General features: G+C 39.9%; 1 protein-coding gene across 4 annotated transcripts in view; it reads left to right on the top strand.

The window, feature by feature from the left end:
- Positions 1-20837, top strand: part of ELF2 (E74 like ETS transcription factor 2) — a 38293-nt gene that overhangs the window by 774 nt on the left and 16682 nt on the right. Inside the window, exons 1-3 of one of the 4 annotated variants that reach the window (XM_084517395.1) lie at positions 4926-5081; positions 11611-11806; positions 12769-12934. In XM_084517395.1, the coding sequence (XP_084373521.1) occupies positions 11735-11806; positions 12769-12934 (238 nt within the window). In that variant the 5' untranslated portion in view covers positions 4926-5081; positions 11611-11734. Of the gene's footprint in view, positions 1-4925; positions 5082-11610; positions 11807-12768; positions 12935-17428; positions 17511-20837 lie in introns of those variants that run through there. The other 3 variants (XM_084517396.1, XM_084517399.1, XM_084517398.1) reach the window with 3 other exon arrangements.

Here is a 20837-nt window from a genome sequence, read left to right as displayed (position 1 = left end):
GAAGAGAGGGAGTAATATATATCAGGATCATAATTCCTCTCTGTGTCTTTCCTCTGTCTGTAATTAAATTAGAGAGGTCTGTGGAGACTTCATATATCACCTTCCCATAAAGCGATTTTCTTCTGGCTTCTTTCTTCCTACATCAGGATATTTTATTTCTTCAGTAGTTACAGGGAGATGTTATTCTCCAGTGAGGGCTAATTGAGAATAATTAACTATTGGCTAACGTGCACTCACATCATCAAACAGAAGAGGGCACTAAATCAAAGGCAGTGGATTACTAAAACCCAGAACAGAGACAGCATCTCCCCAAACCTGGAGCTGAACAATACAGGAAGAAATGAATAATGCATGATTTTGCTCGCTAGAGAAAATTGGCTCTTTTTTTTTTTTTTTTTATTTTGCTAATTGTGGTTTGGCGAAAATCCAAATCATACAGATTTTTTTCGTCCCACTGTTGCAGTAAGCAACTCATTTCCAATGCAAACTATGTGGTGCTGAGGCTGTTAGAGCAAGAGAGAAGCCAAACCCGGAGTAACTGTTGAAGGGCTGACAGCTCTTGCCAATGGGAGTACAATGAAGCTGGATGTGAATGTCTTTGTTGCCATTTAAATGATTAATGGAGTTGTATCAAATCAAAATCACTGTGGTCTTGCCCCTTTTTGCTTATTTGCGGTATCAGAAGTAGAAGGAGCTTACACAAAGTGTTTGACCCAGGTTATAAATACAGAAGTACTCTGAAGCACTTGACGTTGTAACTTAAACCTGTTAATAAGAAAAACCTTAATGATTGGAATTGTCCCTTCCCTCTCCTGTCTGCCTTCAGCATCTCCCTTCTCAGTCTTGTCTGAGGTATTAATTCTGAGATATCCTCACTCAGGCACTATCCACATGAAGACACTTCCTAGTTGCGAAGCTTAGATGTCCATAAATGCAAAGTACTTTCAGAAGTTGAAATAATATGCTATGAAAGACAAATTTATATTTGAGGACACTCTTTTCTTTAAAGAAAAAACAGTTGAAAATAAACTAGAATTACATAAATTGTTTTTAAAATAATTTTTTTTTTTTTTTTTTTTTTTGCAAAACATCAGTTTTCAAAGGGCTCTCCTGTTTCAGAAAGGCCCTTTGTGAGACTCCTGTTTAATGGTATGTCTAAATGAACAAAATCAACATGCTGTGTACCTCACATGTACCATTCTCCAGTTCTTTGACACTTTTTACACTTCTTGTACAAAGTTACAGGCCTGGGGGAAATGTTTGTTGCTTTGTCACATGTAGATATTCAGTGGCCCTTCCTAGGCTCAAAATTTCTGTGTTGCTACTTGCAGTTGACAGGGATTGGTATTCAAGATCTGCTCCAGCTACCAGTATACTGTCAAAATAGCCATTCTTATTTCAGATCCCTCTAAGTTGTTTCACTGAGGGGTAAAAAAAGAAAAAACTTACTGTCAGGATAGATTGGGAACTGGTCTCCTGACTTACTTTTCTTCTCTGCACTGGGGGACAAGAACTAAGAGAGGTGATACCATACAAACTCTACCCCTGCTTCTTACCACCATTCGGATTTTTTTTTGTTGTTGTTGTTTCCACCAGCAATAGACTCTGATCTCTCAGCTTAAAAAGCAATTTTTTTTTCCTTCCTATAAGTTGTCTGGTAGGATCTTAAATAAAAACAAGACCATTTAAATTCTTCCAAATTGTACGTATGAAGTGATTGCTGTAGCCTCTGTGGTCTGTGTGACCCTTTTGCTGTGCCATCGGGCCTTCCTCATGTCTTTTAATCCCATAAAGCCACCAGTATTCCACTGTGTACCCAGATAACCCAAACACTTTCCTTGTTGTGGTAGAGACGGGAAGTCAGCTAAGAAATAGCATTGCTGTAGCTGGTAAACAGCCATACATGTGTCAACACATCAGTTGGCTGCTGTGGGTCAGCGCAAACAATAGCTGCTTCCTCCAGAGGGGATGCATGCTGCTGGAGGTCTCTGCTCAACTGCTTGCATTCCAGAAACTTACAGGAACTTACCTTTTGAGATTTCTATCCTGTTATAAAATGGACCTCAAATTTGCAAATGATGTCAAAAGGGGAGGAATGACAGATGGACAGATACAAAGATAGCTAGGCCTCAAAGCTTTTTTCTTTTTTTTTTTTTAAAGCTGAAAGCATAGCTTATTTTAGTGATGTTGGAAAACTGGACAGAAAGAACAGTATGCTTTTTACATGACTCTGTAAACACAATATAGAGTCTATTGAAAGTTCACATTGAAAACAACACCAAAAACGCAAAAATCAAGAAAACTAAGACCTTGTAATTTCTATTTTAGAAATTATCAATGTTTTTTACTGTTGTGCTCTCTAGATTTTTCACAAAATCGTTTATATGTCCTGAAAATTTATCCTAGGAACGGGAAAAAATAAAACCTTATTACACCTCTAGAGTTACTGCTACTTCATTAATAATGATTTGCAGAGCGAACTGTCTGACAGTTGTGGGACCTTAACTCCGTCATTTCTTTGCCATTTCTTCTGGGTCATACTTCTGGGTCTGAATCAGTGTAACTTTCCCCTTTCAACTGCATGACTGAGGGCAGTGAGGTCGTCATATAGAATTAGGCTACAGATTTTTGAGGACCAATGTGTTAAAAAACAACGTGGAGCACAGCTTTCTACAAAAGGGACAGAGCAGCATCTGCTGAAGTGCTGACCCTACATTATCACACAGCAGTATCCCTGCAGCAGCGGTTTTGAATTGAATTGTTTGCAAGCCCACTTTATGAGTGGGTGTTGGGGGCTATCTTTTTGTTCCTTATAGCTGCATCAATTACGTAACTTCAAAAATCATCCAACTGAACTGGTCCAAACCCCTAAGTGGCCCTGCTTTATCTTCAGTTTCAAGTTTAATATTTTTCAGCTTAGCTTTTCAACTAGCTTAAGTTAAATGAAAAGAGCTGTTCTTAAGAGAAATACAATTTTGCGTATGGAGAGTTAATCTAATTTCATTTAAAAAGAAAAGAAAGGATGCCATTGTGATGATCTCAAAAACAATGCTGTTTTTCTCTGCAAAGAAGCACAGGTCTCTGCAGTCAGTGTGTGTTTGCCACAGCTGTAGAGGGCTGTGCAGCTCAGCTCATTAGGAGAGAAAGTGAGAAGTGGGGAGTCACATAAATAACCCAGATTAGGGATGCAAAAATGCTTATACCTTGGCATCCATGCTGAGAGTGAAGTAAAACTGAATAAACAAGAGGACTGCATGGGCCATGTAGCAGGAAAACAAACATCGGTGTTACAGAAGAGGTCACTTAATGTCTATCTTCAGAGCACCTCTAAATTTGCAACCTCATGCCCAGCGACACCATGAAGGAGCTTCTGAGATGTTCAGAGAAGCCTTAGCTCATATGGCTTTTGTTTGGTTGGCAGTGGGCCTATGTTTTGAAGGAAGCTGTTCGCTCTTCTTAAAGAGGATCATGGTTAAGAGGTTTCCTTCTTTTTTCTGAATTTTAACTTGAACTCATTGAAAGAAAAATAACTAAAGGAGTATGTCAAGTCAGGATTAACTAAGCACAGAGGTGAAGCTGACAGAACTTGGTTCTGACAGGTTGCAAAAGAAATTGCACTGATGGCTAAAATTCAGCTAGACTCAGTCCCAGCTTATGACAAGGCAACTACTGTCAGGGAGACCTCCTAACCTTTTTCTTCCTGTAGTCTTTTCCTTGACATGCACTTTCCTTTGCCCTAAGTAGTCTTAATTTATTTTATGTGTATGTTGACAGCTACCGTCTCTGATCGAACTCCAATCCCTATAAAATGTGAATGTCCATCATCCACTGAGACTTTACCTTTACACTCCTGTCAGAAAAATAAACTTACACGCCTATACTTTAAAACATAAAATAATTACATTCCTAACATGCAAACATTGAATGCTCTTCTGTATATTCCAGCAGAAACATTGAGGTTGAGATATTGTTAATAAATGTTAAGATATACCAAATTTCAGCACCATAAAGTAATAGTAAATCCTGTAATTTCCAACACCCAAGTGTATGCTTTATTAAACATCTAGCAGGCTCAATTTGTGGTAAGACCTAAATTTTGCTATTACGTATGCTCTATTACAAAGTGACTGTTTAAGTTTATGACTTCCATGAGAGGCTGCATTATTAATGTATTATTAACACTGCCTGACGCCTTTTGGAAGATAAGAATCTCCAACGCTTCCGTGCTTCAGGGCACATACCTGACATTTTGAGGGCCACCTATATTGTGAGGGAGACGTTTGTGCCCAAATATTTATACCTTGGAAAGCTGCCAGGTAAATGTAATCTAGGAGGGCCAGTCAGGTTGTGGGGCTGAAGGATCTTACCTCTTTAGGAAAGGATGCTGCTGCTGTCAGGACACGGAGGGAAGAAATATCCAGTTCAGGTGCGTAAGGGACAGGAGGAGCTGGACCTGTACGGGGGAAGCTGAGGGCTGGAAATTGGCCTTGGTGGAGGAGGAGGTGAAGAGGAGTGACAGGTGAGTGTGAGGCATGGGTGGTCAGATGGGAACTGCCAGAGAAGCGCTTTCGCACGCTGGTGAAGCTGAGCACACGTTGTGATGTGTGCTATCCGTGTCCTGCTGCTCTGGGGGCTCCTCTGAGGGGCACATCAGACTTTAACAGCGCTGACACACAAAACCTTGAGGCTGCCGAGCTCTTTTGAGCACCTGCCTTCGCAATCTTCGTCTGCTTATTAAAGCGTTGTGGTTTTTTTTTTTTTTTTTCCCCTTTCCCCCCCCGCACTGAGGACGCGCCGCCTCACGACGGGTGCCGACCCCAACGGCCGCTCCCTGAGGCGAGCCTCGCGCCGCACCCTCCCCACCGGCTGCGGGCGGTTGCGCAGGCGCGGGGCATGGCCGCGGCTCCCCGCGAGCATGTGCAGAGGCGGCGGGGGGGCCGAGCCGGGCCGTGCCGAGCCGAGCCGAGCCGGGCAGGTTTGGCCGCCGCAGCCGCCCCGCCCCGCCCCGCCCCGCTCCCGGCGGCTCTGCCCGGGCGGCGCCCACCGGGCCGGGGCGCGGAGGGAGGCGGCCTGCGGGCACGGTAAGAGCGGGGCAGAGCGGAGCGGGGCAGAGCGGGCGCTGTCAGGCGGCTCCGCCTGAGGGGGGGCGCGGGGCGGCTGTCAGCGCGGCCTGGCCGAGCCGAGCCGTGCCCGGCGCCTTGTTTACCGGCGGCGGGGGGGGGGGGCAGAGGCAGTGGGGGTGCCCCCGCCGCCCTCACGCCTCCCGCGGCCGCCTGTGAGGCGCTGAATTGCCGCGAGCAGCTGTCAGCGCCGCGCCGCCCCTGTCGCGACTCGACTCTGTCGCGGCTCTGTGGTGGCGCTTGGTCCGGCGCCGTGACAGCAGGCTGCGTGCGGCCTGTCGGGGCGGAGGGACGCCCTGGGTGTGCGGCTCAGGCAGTGGGGTTGTGGGGGAAGCTCGGGGATGGGGCAGCTCCGCCTCGCTTCGCAGGAATACCCCGGGGTAGGCTGGCATCGCCGTGTGGCGGTCTGAGGGGGGCTTAGCAAAGCTGCCCGTCCCGCTGGGGGCTGCGGGAGAGGCAGGTCCGAACCTCCAGTCCTCACAGCAAAACTTTGCTCCCCGTGGTGCTAGGGAAGCTAAATGCAAGGCTTCCTATCTGCCTGTGATGGGGCTGCTCTGAGGGGCTGCCCCCTCCCCTCGCTCCCTCTCTGGCAGCATCACTTATTTTAGGAAGGGTGCTGGGAACAGGGAGATTTTTTTTTTTTTTTTTTTTTGTATGATTGCCTCAGTGCCATGCTCTGTTCCTCTCTGAGGTTTCAGTGTTACCAGGTTCAGAAAGTCCCCAAACTTCAGCCTGCTGTGCTCCATCATCGGTTAAGCCACTGAGGGGCTTTATCTCCGTAAAGCTAATTTAGCTCCTTTGTTCTCTAGGACATCCTTTGAAAATGAATCACGTATTTGGTGTGCACTGCTTCCTTTGTTTGTTTGTTTTAAACCTGCATCCTTTTTTTAATCTGCCCCTGCTCTTTTATTATGTAAAGCGATGAATAATTGTTCCCTGCTCTGGGCTGTGGGGCAGTGGAAATGGATGTTAAGGACCGGCAATTGACGTGGAGGAAAGAGAAGTGCTGGTAAGAAGTAAGGGTGGGCATGGGAGAGAGGGAAGAGAAGGTTTCAGGGAATCTTTAAATAGAGAGCAGTGGGAAGAGAGCCTGCTAATAGGATAAAGTACGGGAAGGGCCAGGAGAAGCGTGCTGAAGTCACAAAGCTTTCTGCAGAACGTTAAGAGTTTGTAAGTCATTATAAGCCCTTGGGGCTCAATCAACCTATTGATTGAGGTTTCAGAACAAACTGAGGATGGACAGATTTTCTGGTTAAATATATGTGGAAGTAGTTCCTCGAGTTTCTTACTGGACTGGGTACACCATTAACGCAATCCGACGTGATAATTCCTGTGCGTTCAGCAATAGGCTTGCTGCCTTGTTGGATGGATGCTCCTGGTGCTCTGAAGTATGTTGTGGCCACTTTTTGTGGCCATACTTTTTGAGCTATGCTTTGACCACTCCTTATTTTGATTTCTCTTTCTGTAACTTTTGGTATAATTTCTAAGCTGCTATAAATTGCATGGCTGTCTGTTTTGTTCTCCTGAAGCTGGGGATGCGAAGGTTTCCCCGTGTCATCTTTTTGAGTGGACCCTGTGATTCTCTTTGTTGTTTTTTTTTTTTTTTCTCCATTAGCTGTTGCGCTAACTTGTCCTTTTTAGTTTTTAGACTAATTCTGTGTTTCAAGAAAATGAAGTTAACTCACAGTTTCGCCTGCAGATGCCAGTGTAAATCAGTCAGCCAGAACTGTGAAGTTGTCTGGGAAAATGTCTTAAGAAGAACTTTCAGTTGGCCAAACTTTTTTTTTTTTTTTTTTTTTTTTTTTTCCTAGTGTTCTTTACTTTGTAGTATCAGAGTGATGGTGACTGGTCCTTGGTATGCGTGAGGTAGTGCCCATGAAAGACCACCTTTGTGCCCTTGTGGAGCCTTGTTGCAGTTAAGGGGATTCAGCAGTGATCTTGGCCGGTGTGTTTCTGTGCATATAACATATTTCATTTTCAAGCTGACTTCTTTAACTGGTTTGATCAAACTAAGGAAAGGCTTTCTTGAGAAAAGCTGTATGTGATGCTAATGCTGGCTGCAGCCCTGCTCTTGCGGTTGCATCTGTGTAGGTATCTGCATAAATCTGTCCTCAGGATTTTGGATGCCAGCTGAATAAAAGGGAGACATTGTTCCAGGCGCTGTTATGTTTCTTCAGACTGCTGTGGGAGCAGCTGCCTCTGATCACTACTGCACAGTCTTCTGGATGTTTTTCTTGTTTTCTTGTGTGGGTACAAGCGTGTGCATCTTTTTTTCAAGCACAGATTTTGTTGTTTGCGTATAATTTAAATAAAACTATACTACAACTATTTGCAGTCTTACACACAGAGTTAGTCTTGAAGCCAGTTCCTAAATAGTTTCTTGTTGAGTTTGGCACAGGAGAGGTGCCATCCCTTTCATACCATTTTGCATTACTTCTTTAGTTCTGTTAAGCTGCTTGTTTGCTTTTCTGTTAACTTGACAGTGGTTGCACACCGAGGGACTGGCTTACAATTTGGTGTTTTGTATGACTGCTACACACTTGTTTAAGTTGCGATGTGCGGTGTCTTTCACCATCTCTGGTAGTTACCCAAAACATAAGAGGAATGTTTGGATTTCTTGTAGGCAGATGCTTGGGTACATAATGTAGACCTTCTAAGTACAGTCTTAATCATGACAATAAGCTGTTTGGAAATGTTGTAGCCTTTACAAGTGCAGCCTGTGAAGACTAGTGTTCTGTATCTTTGTGTCTGTTGTAGTGATGAACAGAAACTTCTTGCTGTTGAGGTGAGGACTGTAGCTTAGAGATTCTGATTTATTTATTTATATGGAGGGGGGGGAGAGGGGGTTGGGGGCACCTAGGCTTGTTTCTGTTCTCCTGCAAGATATGCATAAAAATAGTTGGGGATGGTGCAGCAAAGCTGTTTTCCCTGTTGTAAGGGGTATTTCAAGTGATTCAGAACTAGTTTGTCTGCGTTTTCCAGTGATTAGGAAGAACAGAAGAAGCTGGATGTCAGGTCTGTAGTGAAATGATTTGGTCAGCTATTTTGGAAATTTCAGTCTATTTAATTATTTTTTTTTTTTTTCCCTCTGATGCAATTCCATGTTTTGCTTTGGTGTGAGCACCCACCCCGAAGTGAAGGAAATGCAGTGCTTTTTAAGCTTTCTGTATGTTGTACTGTAACTCAACAATAGTCGTGCTTTGATTGAGCTTCTGTGCTTGCTGATCACCCCTTACTTAAAAACTCAGTCTTGCTTTTTGGCCTTTTTGTCTCACTTAAGCTTAGAAAACACGGATTTTGGAAGCGATTTTTTGGAAGTAGTTAGGGAGTCTTTTCCTTTTACAGAGGTTGAATTAGGTGTTTCTTGCTTGGGAGAAGAGAGGATGGGGAATAGATCTGGTATGCTGCTGAAAATCACGAGCAACGTGGAAAGGGTTCCACATGAACATGCTGTGTAGTGAAGGCAGAAAGAGCCCACGCGTGGCTGCTTCCTTCAGGAGGGGATGCATCTGCAGGAATCTGGTGTCCACACACCTACCAGTCTGTGCCTTGTTCTAGCTTAGAGCTGTTAAACCACGCTGAGCTGCAGCTGTTGGTTTCCCACTTGCTGCTCGGTGGGCTTTTCTCTTTTTCCACCCTGTCAGGTTTTTGAAAAGTTTGCTGGATAGGAAGAGTCTGAGTGTAAAGTTCAAATCCCGATCTCTAAAGACTCTGGGCCTTTTGTATATTGCTTGTCTGGATGGTTCCGTGCCATCCGTCTGACGACACCACCCCTTCAATGAACACAGAGATGGAGCATCCTAGTCATCCCCCTGTATATTTCTCTCTGTAAGGTTTTTGTTCGTTAGGAATTTTGCTGGAAAATGAGGATTCTGTAGGAGCATCTGTGCTCCTGCACTCCTCTAACTTCGATTCTGCAGGTAATTGGTTACTCCTGTAGAGATAAATCAGTGCAGAAGGCATCAAAACTTCTTGTAACCTAGGAGACAGAGAAATAGCAGGGTAGGTTGTTTTTTTTTTTTGGACATAATCTCATCTAGTATACCATATGAAGTGTTTTCAGTTGCTGCGATCTGGCAGCTGTTTGGCCACCTGTGTGGGATTATAGGAGATTCAATATGAATGTACAGTGCGCACGGTGTGGTGTGCGGGTGTTTATTTGTGTTAACGCACTGCATGGGAACCAATTTAGCTTTGTGTCGTGCTTAAACTGTGCAAAAGCGCTACCTGTAGTGCTCTTATGTTCTTGCGTGGACCTAAGTCTGAGTTGCAGGAATAATGCCAGTGTTTGAAATTGATCGGATTAAAATAAGTTAAAAATAAATTTTCCCTTCTTTGGACTCCTCTTTTGGGTTATGATTGTGCTTGGCAGTGTTTCTAATGTGGATCTAAATGGAAAACTAGAATAAAAAGGTCTGTTTCCAGGGAAAGTTTTTTTTTTTTTTTTTTTTTTTTCCTCCTTTGGATTGGTTATTTGGGTGTATTCATATACAGCTGTTTTGCCACTCTGCGTATTTCTGAATGTAAAGGCTTTTGAAATGTGGGAATTGGTGGGCAGGTAAGGAGCAGGCTTTTTATGCTGCAGCCTGGAGGGTGACAGGTGCACATGGCTTCGAGGATGCTTTTTGAAGTCTTCTCAGTTTGAATCCTGTGTGGGGAGGGGAGGAGGTCTTTGCTTTATTTTCCGCTGTTTCATTAGTAAGGCTAGAATTACTTTCTGATTATTAGTCTTTCCTTGATGAAAAAGAAAGTAATACTATGTTGATTTTTCATGCAAGTGAAGTATTTTTAGACATGAATCAAACTTTTTCTGAAGTTGAGTGCCTACATAAGCAAAAGCACCTTGCTTTTTTCTAAATGGCATATGTTTTATCCTTTCTTTTGGAATATGTCTTGTGCTTACTCTGCTGCTGCAATAACAACGACTTAAGGTGGTGTCCTTTTATTCAGTTTTGATTTCCAAGACATGAGGATCAGTTGCCTAGAAAGCTGCCGTCAGAACTTATTCTTCTTGGCTACTGACTTGTTGTGCTGAGTTGGTTTGATAACAGAAATGCCTTTCTAAACCCCTTTTTGTGGCATGCTGAAGGATTCTTAATACTTTTGGTAAATGAAGCATTTCAAGCATCTTTTGCATAGTATTATTTTCTTGACTTTATTACTTAGTTGCCATCTAGCTGGGGAGAACAGTAACAATATTTTTTGCTAGCATACCTAAGCTATTGTGTCCATGAAGATTTTCCTGTTGCTGCGTGAATCTGAGCTAGCATTTCACTGTATAGGCAAGGTTAAGTCAGTTGAAGCTGGCTGCCTGCTGTTGAGAAGCAGGATTATTGAGTTTACTCGTTAGTCTATTAATTATAAAATTCTTTCTTCGTCATTATGTGTGTTGGAAGATGCATTTTTTTTCCCCTTCTAGACCTCTTTGACTGCGTTAGCTTTTTAAAAAGGTGGATTTTATTAAGAATCATGGGTTTCTGACTTCTGTTACAATGCATTGATCTCTGTGGAGTTACTTGCAAGGGTAATTGATATCAGATTGGCTTCTTATGTCTCACGTGGAATATGTGCTTTCTGTTGTACGACTACGAAGCCAAGCCTCTTAGTTTGCATCTTGAAATAGTAAACCGCTCTTCACGGCCCAGGGTTTATGAACACAGGTTATTTGTCTCTTGGAAAGACAGGATATGAGCAATAAGATTTATACAGAATAAATAAATAGCAGTTGTTTAGAAACAAAGCTCTGCAGTTAGTCTACTTTGAAGAAATTCACAAAGATGGAGGTTGTGTATCTTTATAAGCTAGAGTCCACAGTTTACTTCACTTAAAGTGTTATGCTGTGAAACTTTTTTTTTAAATCATAACAATTTCCTCTATAGAAAAAGAAAGAAGTGGAACTACTACAATGCTTTTTATTTCAAGTAAAACCATAGGTTAGAAATTAGATGTGTATTAGTGGGATATATGTTAGGTATGAATTGCTGTAGAAGAGCAATATGTTTGAAAAGTTGATGAAATTTAATGAAACTACAGGTTTATGAAATGACTACGGAACCAATAGAATAAAAGAAAATGTCATTTGAAAAATATTTCCTAACTTAATAGGGAAACAGCTGCCGTATAAAAACCATACTAACTCAAACGTGCATCTCAGAGTTTGTTGCTGTTTGACCCCAGTGAGAAATCATCATTATTTTGGCTGATTGAAAATATGTAACTCTATTATTTGTTTTTCAAATTAACGTATGAAATTCAACAAATTGAAAAGAATGAAAATGAAATTTATTACTGTATTATTAAAAGTTAATCTGAACCTTGTGTTGTATGACAATATTCAGAGTTAACTTTACCTACCTTCACCATCTTTCTGTGTTGTGTTCACTGATGTCCTCTCTTGATGTAGAGATGCATCAGGCAATAACTTTTCTAAATGTTGAAAGTCTTTTGAGTGTAAACTGTGCAAATAACTTAAAACTATTTTGTGTTTCAGCCACCTGTTCCTAGCTGTTTAACAGAAGTGGATTGTGAATTTAAGCCTTTGATAACCTCAGCCTATCAGCATTAGAGTCTTCGGGACAGATAGCAGCTCTCAAAGCCTCTTCAGGGGATGCACCATGACATCAGCTGTGATTGACACTGGAGGTCCTGGCCTGGAGTTCGACAGCAATGGAATAAAAAAAGAGGAGGTTAGAAAAAAAAGAAAAAAAAAAAGGAAAAAAAAAACACAGAATTTATTTACTAACACACTTAATAACTTTTATCTCAGTTTGAAAGAAAAATTTACTGTGAACTCGTGTGTGAAATGGACCAGAGATTGTTGTATGGGGTATTATAGAGCAGACCATTTTTCAAGGATCTCTTATTTGATATATTATTGCAGGGGAGTGGAAGCAGTAAGCTTTGAAGTCTGTGGTACAACTGTGGACTGAGCTTACAAAAAGAAATTCTGTACTAAGCACCTCTTTAAAGTAAAGATCTCAGATGTGTCTTGAGGTAGGATGAGACAAGCAAAACAGTACAAGGACCATTTTCAGTGTATTTGCTTCTATTTTGCGTTGTTAAAAAAAATAATAATATTCTACTATCCTGTAGGTTGCGGTAAATTTTGTGTTTGGCAGAGTTCCACTCCTGCAACACTTGAACAGATTAAGTATGCTGTAACAGACATTTTGATCCTTAAACAAGTAGAGATAGGCATATGGGCTTTGAAGTAGCTAGTTCTTTTGTGATAGCTTATATATTTAATCCAAAACATGAGTGTTCATAAGATAGAGGTCAGCCATAGGTATGTTGCAGTCTACAGGCAAAGCCTTGATTATGTTTCATGGAGAAGGGAGAGAAGAAATACTTCCCACAGCTGAGTGTCTTAACTAAAAAGCTTGCTGTTTTGCAGTATCTTAAAGTTGTCTGATGCTTTAAATCTCAAGTGCTCAGAGTCAGGAGTGAGATTCAGGAATGTCCCTCTGGTAGACAATAAGCTTTTTTTTTTTTTTTTTAATATTTCCCTTTAAAAGAAATTTTCTTCTAAAACCCTTCAACATTGTTATTATTCCATAAAATATGTAAGAGCATAAAAGGAAAGTACTGATTTAGAGTTCAACAGTGCAGTATTTAGAGTTTTTTTTATTTTTATTTTTTCTTTCTATAGGAAAATGAGCCAGTCTCTGAATTCCCTGCAGTGATTGTGGAGCCAGTTCCTAGTGCCAGACTAGAACAGGGTTACGCTGCTCAGGTCCTGGTTTATGATGACGAGACTTATCTGATGCAAGATGTAGCAGAGGAACAAGAAATTGAGACTGAAACTGTGGAAACAGGTAGACTTATTTTATTTTCCTATTAGATTTTATTTCTTTTAGAAGTCCATGAGGAGTGTGACTTTTTGTATTTAATTGCAGAGTAGAGATCCTGACCTGGTATCAGATCTGTTGCCACTGAAGTTACTTTTACTTGGCTTCAGTGGCAGCAGGACTGGGGCTTGTCCTGATAAAAATGTCACCCTAGGTTTAGTGTAATGAATTGTAACACTGCGTGCCCTCATGAGTAGGGGAATCTTCATTTATGTGTTTGTTACCTTGTTATGCAGGGGTTTAGCAAGGCAGCTAAACATGGAATTCTTAAAAATCAGATGAGCCAGGAACCTGGTTAGAATTTAGTTTTACAATGTGTCTGAGCCAACTAACTGCAGGGCAGCTGGCAATAGACTGCGCTGTTCAGTTTACCCCATCTTCCAATTCTCTCCCCCTGCCCATGAGCTCTCTGCTCTGTCCCTTGCTATCCTGCTTTTTTTTTTTTTTTTTTTTTTTTTTTTTTTCCTTTGCTCTGAGAGTGATTTTAGTGCTGATTTAGTGGCAGGAGAGCGTGGCTGGAGGGAATGGAGTTGGACTATCCTTTTATGGGCAAAAAGCCTAATGGACTGAAATCAACTCAGCTATATGGGAAGGTAACAAATTATGAATGAGGAAGGCAATAGAGCTTTGGTGTTAAATCGACTTCCCTATTTAGGGATGTGTCTATCTTTTTGTGCACCTTTTTTCCAAAGCACATGCTTATCAGCTTTGATCTTTCTGTGGGACACCTAAGTCTATTTAAACAGTCTGAAGAAACAAAGGCTGTGCTCCTATGGGAGCCTAATGACATCTAATTGCCAGGCTGCTGCTGTGCAGCAATTGCCATGGTCCCTCCTGCTTTCTTGTGCTTACACTTGTTGAACTTCTTTTTAACCATTTCAGTATGCTGATTTTGCAAGAAAAAATAGTAGAGAAGCCCTCAGCTGCTCAGTATTTTTGCAGGGTTAACTTTGCTGATTTACCATGCTGACATGGTTCAGCGAAGGACCTGATGAGTGTTGGGAGGGGTGGCTGCACACAAAGGGAGGACAGGTCCTCTTGGGCTTTCGATACTGAATTGGAGAGACCACTTGAGCAGAGCACGGAGAGCTGAAGTTCATATCCTTGTGCTGCCTACTTTAGAGTTGAAGGTTTGAATTCATGATAGGCAAAACAAAACTGACAGACTCTCCTCTCATAAGCTTAACTTCATAGCCCAATAAATATATGTGCATTCCCATCAGACTTGGTAGGTTTAAGTTCAAGTTGCTCCCTAACCAGTGGATGAAATTTCTCATACGTTTTCTGAATGTGGATGTTAATCTCCCGTGGAACTGCATCAAAAACTATATGCATCAACTTTATAAGATACGAATGAACTAATGGTTTGGGTTTTGTGAGAATACGTGCAATTCCAGTTTACTGGAATGTGTTTTGAATTAAATATGCCAATTATGAGTGAAATTAATGTAAAGAAAAATGTGTATTTTTTAAAAATTATTTTTGACTATGGTAGTAAAACTTCTGAGGGTAAGGTAAGTGAGAAGTGAGGGTGTTCTTCCCCAGAAGCTGAGTTTTATAAATTAAACTTGTATTTGACAACTGTTAAGTGCTTGTACTTTGATACCTTCTGCATTCAGAGGTGTTGCTTTTTAAACGTTAAGTATCCCTCTTCATGTGAGTAAGATTTTGATAAATTGAGGGCTAGGAGAGCAACACTCTCAGAATGAAGAGCTACTGCAAATGAACTCAGTTTTTAAGTATCACTTTCTGGCTACAGTAAATTGGTAGAAATTACAGTTAAAAACTCATAGTTCTTCTGTAGGGATCTGTCTTTTAAGCTGTTGTTTGGGGAAATACGTGACTGCTTCCAAGTCTTGATATTTGAAAGTACAGTCTTAAATTTTATGGGTCAGTTTACACAATAATTTGGTGAGTTTGTGGCTGGGATTGTTACGGGGTGTGTCTTGGCTACAGATAGGTTGTATTTATAAATGTCAGAATACCTTTAATATGTCCATAAAAATTTAGTGTAACAGCATAATAAAATACTGCATTTCATTCAAATGTTTAAAACTTTAATATTCTTGATACAATTATAAAGAAAGTGTGCACAGAAAAGCCATTTTTTAGTAGTGTAGATGAGAAATTTAAAATATAATGATTTTAAAAAATATAAATAGATATTATAGTTTGTGATTCCAAGAGGTCTTTGGGGAGAGATGTAATCCTTTCCTATACATGTACTCCAGCTTCTCATTATTATTTGTACAGTATGTACAATATCGATCCACTGCAATTTTCATGATGCAATTATATATGACAGTGTGTAATGTTTCCAGATGGAGTTTTTAACTAATGTTGATGAAAACTGCTTGGATTAGACTGTTCCAATGGAGGCAGTCTTGTGGGGCATCATAAAGAATTCTTGACTGTATTTGAAATGACATTTATCCACTTAACATAATACATGTATGTTTGCCAGTATCTCTACTGTTGGCCAAAGGTGGCATTTTTTTTTTTTTTTTTTTTTTTGCAACAAGCTATTTGCAATTCTAATGACTGCTGATTTACATGCTTTATAACTTCACAAAATATTTATTCCAAGAGCCCCGAGCTACTTTGCAGTTAATCTAATCCTCTATAATTTTAGTTCAATGCAACGTTTCTAGCCTTTGGAGATATGAATCAGTGCCCTTTGTGCTAAAAGTAAAGGAGTAACTGAGGTGGTAGCATTTACTTAAGACACTGAAGAGATGATTTGTACTGTGCATTGAGTGGTTTGTTTGTGGCTTGCTGCTCTGTGACTGGATTTGAGACTGTGTACTGCAAGGACCGCCAGTGCTGATCCAAGGCAGAATCAAGACCTGTAATGTGGTTTTGTATTTAAAAAAAAAAAAAAAAAAAAAAAAAGTATTTTAAAAACTTACTGTTCATGAAATCATGATTCAAATAGGCTATATAATCATTATAGATAACCATGCCTATAACTAATGATTTTTTTTTAGTTAACTTGAGAGGAGTCTGAAAGGCAAAAAAATATACTTCTTCCAGCCTGTCTCCCACTACTGTCTTGATTCGTGAGTCAAGTATGATTAATTATAATTAATCAGTTAGCTATCAAATTAATCCATTAACTATATATTTTTTTTCTCTTTTTTTCTTTTTTTTTTTTTTAAAGAAACAAGAACCACTTAGTGTTTTGAGTTGTATTTTTTCTGTACTGTTCCAGAAAAGCTGCCTGATTGCTTGGAACAGGAAAAATTCTTGATAAAAGTTTTCTAGGAAAAATGAAATACAAGATTTTTGATCTTTCCAAGTGTCTGTATGACATTCGCAATGAAAGTAGTTAGTGCCTTTTTAATGTTTTATAGGTGAAGTGTAAGCCTTAGAAATAGTATTTAAATTTATTTTCTGACGTGTATGATATCACTCTTAGGCGTAATACCTTTAGATTATTGGGAATGGAGTCAACATCTTTAAAACAAACATCTTTAAATTTTGTTTACTGCAACAGTCCAAGTGTTTGTGTAATAAATAATACATCCTTCTTAATGATTGGTTTATAGTATCCAGATTTCCTTGGCTTCCATTTCCTGAGAACTTGTCTGTCCTTAAAGTATTTAGCCCTTCAAATCTGTGTTTATTCACCAAAATCTTTGCAGCTAACCTAACACCATAAGGTGCTGTCGTTAAAGAAGCAACCACTCTGAAATTAAGTTTCTGTAGTTCTGTTAATTTGTCATGACACAGAACCCCTACTGTGGATGTGTGTTAGTTAATGGGATAACCTGATCTTTGGGTTTGCCATATGTGCAGTGCTGAAGGTACCACAATTAGGATCTGCTGATCTTACACATGGTTGATTTCTAGTCTTTTAATTGAACAAGGCATTAGATGAGTGTGTAAGTGATAGGATAATCTATTTAAAACTGCCAGGAGTTATCTGGAACTTCATTGTGAGAATTGGTTAGTACTTTCTGAACTCTTCATACTGATTTTAAGCCTACACCGGTGCTACTTTTTTCTGTATTCCCTCACTTATGATGAATTTGCAAAACCAGTGTTACTTGCTTTTTACAAAACTTGTTGTACAGTAGACAGCTGTTAATCAAATACTGCTGTACGTACAGTAAAACTTTATCCACCTGAGAAGTACACCAACATCATGTTGCCAATATATACCCTGGTTTAATTGGTTCAGTGAATTTAATTTCTTGCATCAATAGTGTTTTTCCTCTAGCTTTTGGTTAATCATCAAAGAGACAAGTATAGGCTTGGGATTTTTCTTTCTCATAACCTTAAGATCAAAGAAGAGGAAACAAAACAACTGCTTTTGAGAAGCTGAGATACCATTTGACTTGTGAAGTGTCCCCACATTTTTGAATTTGATGTTCCATCAGAATTCCTCCTGTGGTATAAGCTGAAATTCTGTTTTAATTCTAAAAATATTATTGCCACAGGGGGGTAGAAGATCTGCAGGAAAATATGGGGATCTGAAAATGAGCCCCTCCAGGATTACCATCTGATGGAAAAATATTGGGCCACAAAGACAACAATGATGGTACGTTTGTCTATAATCTCTTAATTTTTTTTTCCCACCAGGAATTTCAGTTGAAGCTATCGTGTAAATTGGTAGTCATCCTTAAGGAGGGAGGAGAGGAATAAACAGTGAATTTAGGCTTAACTCCTCCCCTGATTTAAACAAATGCATGTATGAAATGTATATTTTTAAGGCAAATCTTCTTTTACAGGGGAAATTTCAGGTTATTACGCTGTTATCAGCATGGGAACTAGTTTTGTGTATCTGCGTAAAGTCTCCAGTTGTTACCTGTTCTGGTTTCTGCTGCTATTTGTCTTTTCTCATTATTATTAAAATTGTTTTCTTCTGACTTCTTTCATGTGAGTGTGAGCCTGTGAACTCTTACGTTTATCTAAGACAAGTTTGCGTTGGTTGTTAAATATCACATACTTAGAACTTGACTTTAGAGCTGGTTAAAATCTTACATTTGATTTTTGGCATGCATATGTAGGGGATAACGAAAGCGATGTATCCTTCCTTTTGTCCATACGCTACTTGATTCAACTGCCTTTAGAAAAGATGAATTAACATCCAGCATACGTTTCAGTGGAGCTGACATATCCTATTGATTGAACTTTGTTTCTTTACTCTGATGGCTTGATAAGAATTCTTCAAAGCAGAGAACAGTTTGTCTGTGCTGACTAGAAATCAGAATTTGGAAGTTCTGTGAACTTGGTTAAACTCTCAGCTTAAGCTGGCACCATCTTCATCAAAGAGCTAAGATGAAGCCCATTTGCTAGATAAAAGGAAAAAAAAAAAAAAGATAAAGCTTTGAGTGAAGATGGAGTACTTGCTCTTGGCCAAAAATTTGATGTCTCAAACACATTTGTGGACTAAGAATGTGAGTTAATTTTATATGGTTTTTACACCATGTTGCTACTACACTGGTGTGAGTTCTCACTTGCATGAAATCCATTGCATTTTTGCTAGGTAAATGCCAATGACCGTGAAACAATATGATGCCCCTTCAGTTGCACGTGCTACTTGTAGCATTTAGGCTAGGGGCATGTACATCTGTTCTCAGCAACATTCTTAATTCAGAAACAAAATTTAACTGCAGCTTAAATTTTGTGTCATCCTTGCTGGTGTTTCCTTTTCTGAGAACGTAATGGTAAGAGCTGCACTATGGATGTTAATGTTTTTAGGTAACAGTAACAGACTGGTTGTTGGAAACAGTTCTTTGTAGACTTCGGGTTTCTACCTTGCTGCTTTTTAAGTGCTCCATTTGTGCTGAAAGAACACTGAGACTAAGTATTTGCTTATAAAAACTATTTTAACATACACTTTTCAGGCACAATTTTTTTTTTTTTTTTTTTTTTTTTTTTTTTGTGGCTGATGAGGCTAACTGAACGTCTTCCTAGAATGGGGTGTTGAATTAGACCTTAGATGTACAGGTTTGCACTCCCCTCTACACTCCCAACTCTGGTTCCAACTGGGAGTAAGAAATTGTCAGACGTTACTACGAGGAGTCATTATACTGATCTAAGTTGAACCATTCTGCAGTTTGTATCTTGTAGTTAGAATGCACTTACATGCCAAAACCATCTTGGTATGAGTGCACAAGTTAGTGGTCTTTATTGATCAAAAATATGATGACAAACTTGAAAGTAATCATTTTTAAAGGTGAACTGCATATTAAAAGGGAGAAGGCAGTTAATAAATTCTAGGATCTCAGTAAAGCCATGTGTATTTACAGGGGCTGAAGTTCCTGCTCAAAGATACTGTGGATTTACAGAGTAGACGTTTGTTAGTACCAGAGAAGAAGTCTTAGGAATTGTAAATGCTAGGTCTTGAACAGTTGTTGTTCAATGGTGGTTTAGCTCATATGCCAGTCTGTTACCAATCTCAAATGCTGTCAATTTTGCAAACTCAGGTCATGTGCTATGGAAATGCCTGATTTGTGATAGTCTGCTAGACTTCCCTGAAGTTAAAGAATTTAATTATAAGGCAAGGAATTCCATATTTCAGTATTTTTGGGGACAGACAAGTCTTTCTTGTTCTGCACTCATAAGTGATTGTGCTGGAATTTAGACACTTGTTCTTTTGAACAACTCCTTTCTGTTTGCCTGTGGTACCAGGCATTCGGTATTTGCTGTCCTCAACAGCAGGCTACTTCTGTAGTTGCTAGAGGTGAATTTCTTCAGGATTCTGGGCAAATCTGACTTTTCTGTAACTGTTTGGAAATTGAAGGTGGCCCCTCTGCACTTGGGTCGAGACACTCCTGGAATTGTCAAGTTACCTGAAGTTTTTTAGTTTGGTTGGCATTTGGGTATAGTTCATCTGTCATTTTTTCAATTTCTCATGGTTTTGCTTGTAAGCATTCATGTGGACTGCAGATATAACCCAGTGACAGATTGCTGTCTACCCTTGGCTGTTTAATCAAATGAAGTCAAACCAATTACCTCTCTGAGAATTAATAACTGCTTTATGATAATTGCCTTTTCCGAGCATAGCATTATCATGCTAGAATACAACCGGAATCTTCTGTGGCTAAAAATAGTTAAATAAACATTTTTCTTTCTGGTTCAGTGCTTGCCATCAGTGATGGGCAGTGAAGGAAAAAGGTGTTGTTAGAAGGCTGTAATTTTAGTATTTGAAGTTCCAGAGTTTGTGGAATAGATTCCTGAGGGAAGCTAGACTCCTTTGCCAGAGATGTCTTCCACGTATTTGTCAGAACTGTGGTAGAAAAGGAAATTTTGCCTACGAAACTGGGGGAGAGGAGGCTTTTAATTCCTCTATAGTTGCTGAAGGTGACTTTTCAGGGAAGTTATGGGTAGATGATTCCACTCCCACCAACTTCTGCAGATCTGCTGAAACTTTCCCTTTTTTGTATTTTGAATTTTTATATCAGCTGTCTTGCATGCAATTAGTCTCATTCATTTTATTCTCTTCGATTGTCTTTCATTTCTTCAGAATAATCTGTATGAAGTTTAACTAGTATGATTTGCAAAGCCAAAGTGAAACTTAGTTCTTTTCATGTGAGCAGTTGTCCGTATCCCTTTGAGTTGATGGGTATTTTACTCCTGCATCCCTACACGTCAGGGGATATAATTCACTCAGACAGTATTCCTGTTGCCCAAGTTACCTATTTGCCAAAAACTCTGAAGTGAATAGGGATGGAGCTGTGTGTTTGCTGCAAATGCACTTGCTCGTTATCATCTCGAAGTTACTTATAACTTCCAACATTCATATGTGTAACTTGCATTATTCTAACACTAAAAGCCAATAGTAATAAAAAGATAAGATAACAAACGTATTCCTGCCTGACAAAGAGTGATGTCGTTTCTATACATTTTCTCTACTTGACAA

The sequence above is a fragment of the Aythya ferina genome (assembly GCF_964211825.1).
Source record: "Aythya ferina genome assembly, chromosome: 4".
NCBI lineage: Eukaryota > Metazoa > Chordata > Aves > Anseriformes > Anatidae > Aythya > Aythya ferina.
This window is presented reverse-complemented; position numbering and strand designations above follow the sequence as displayed.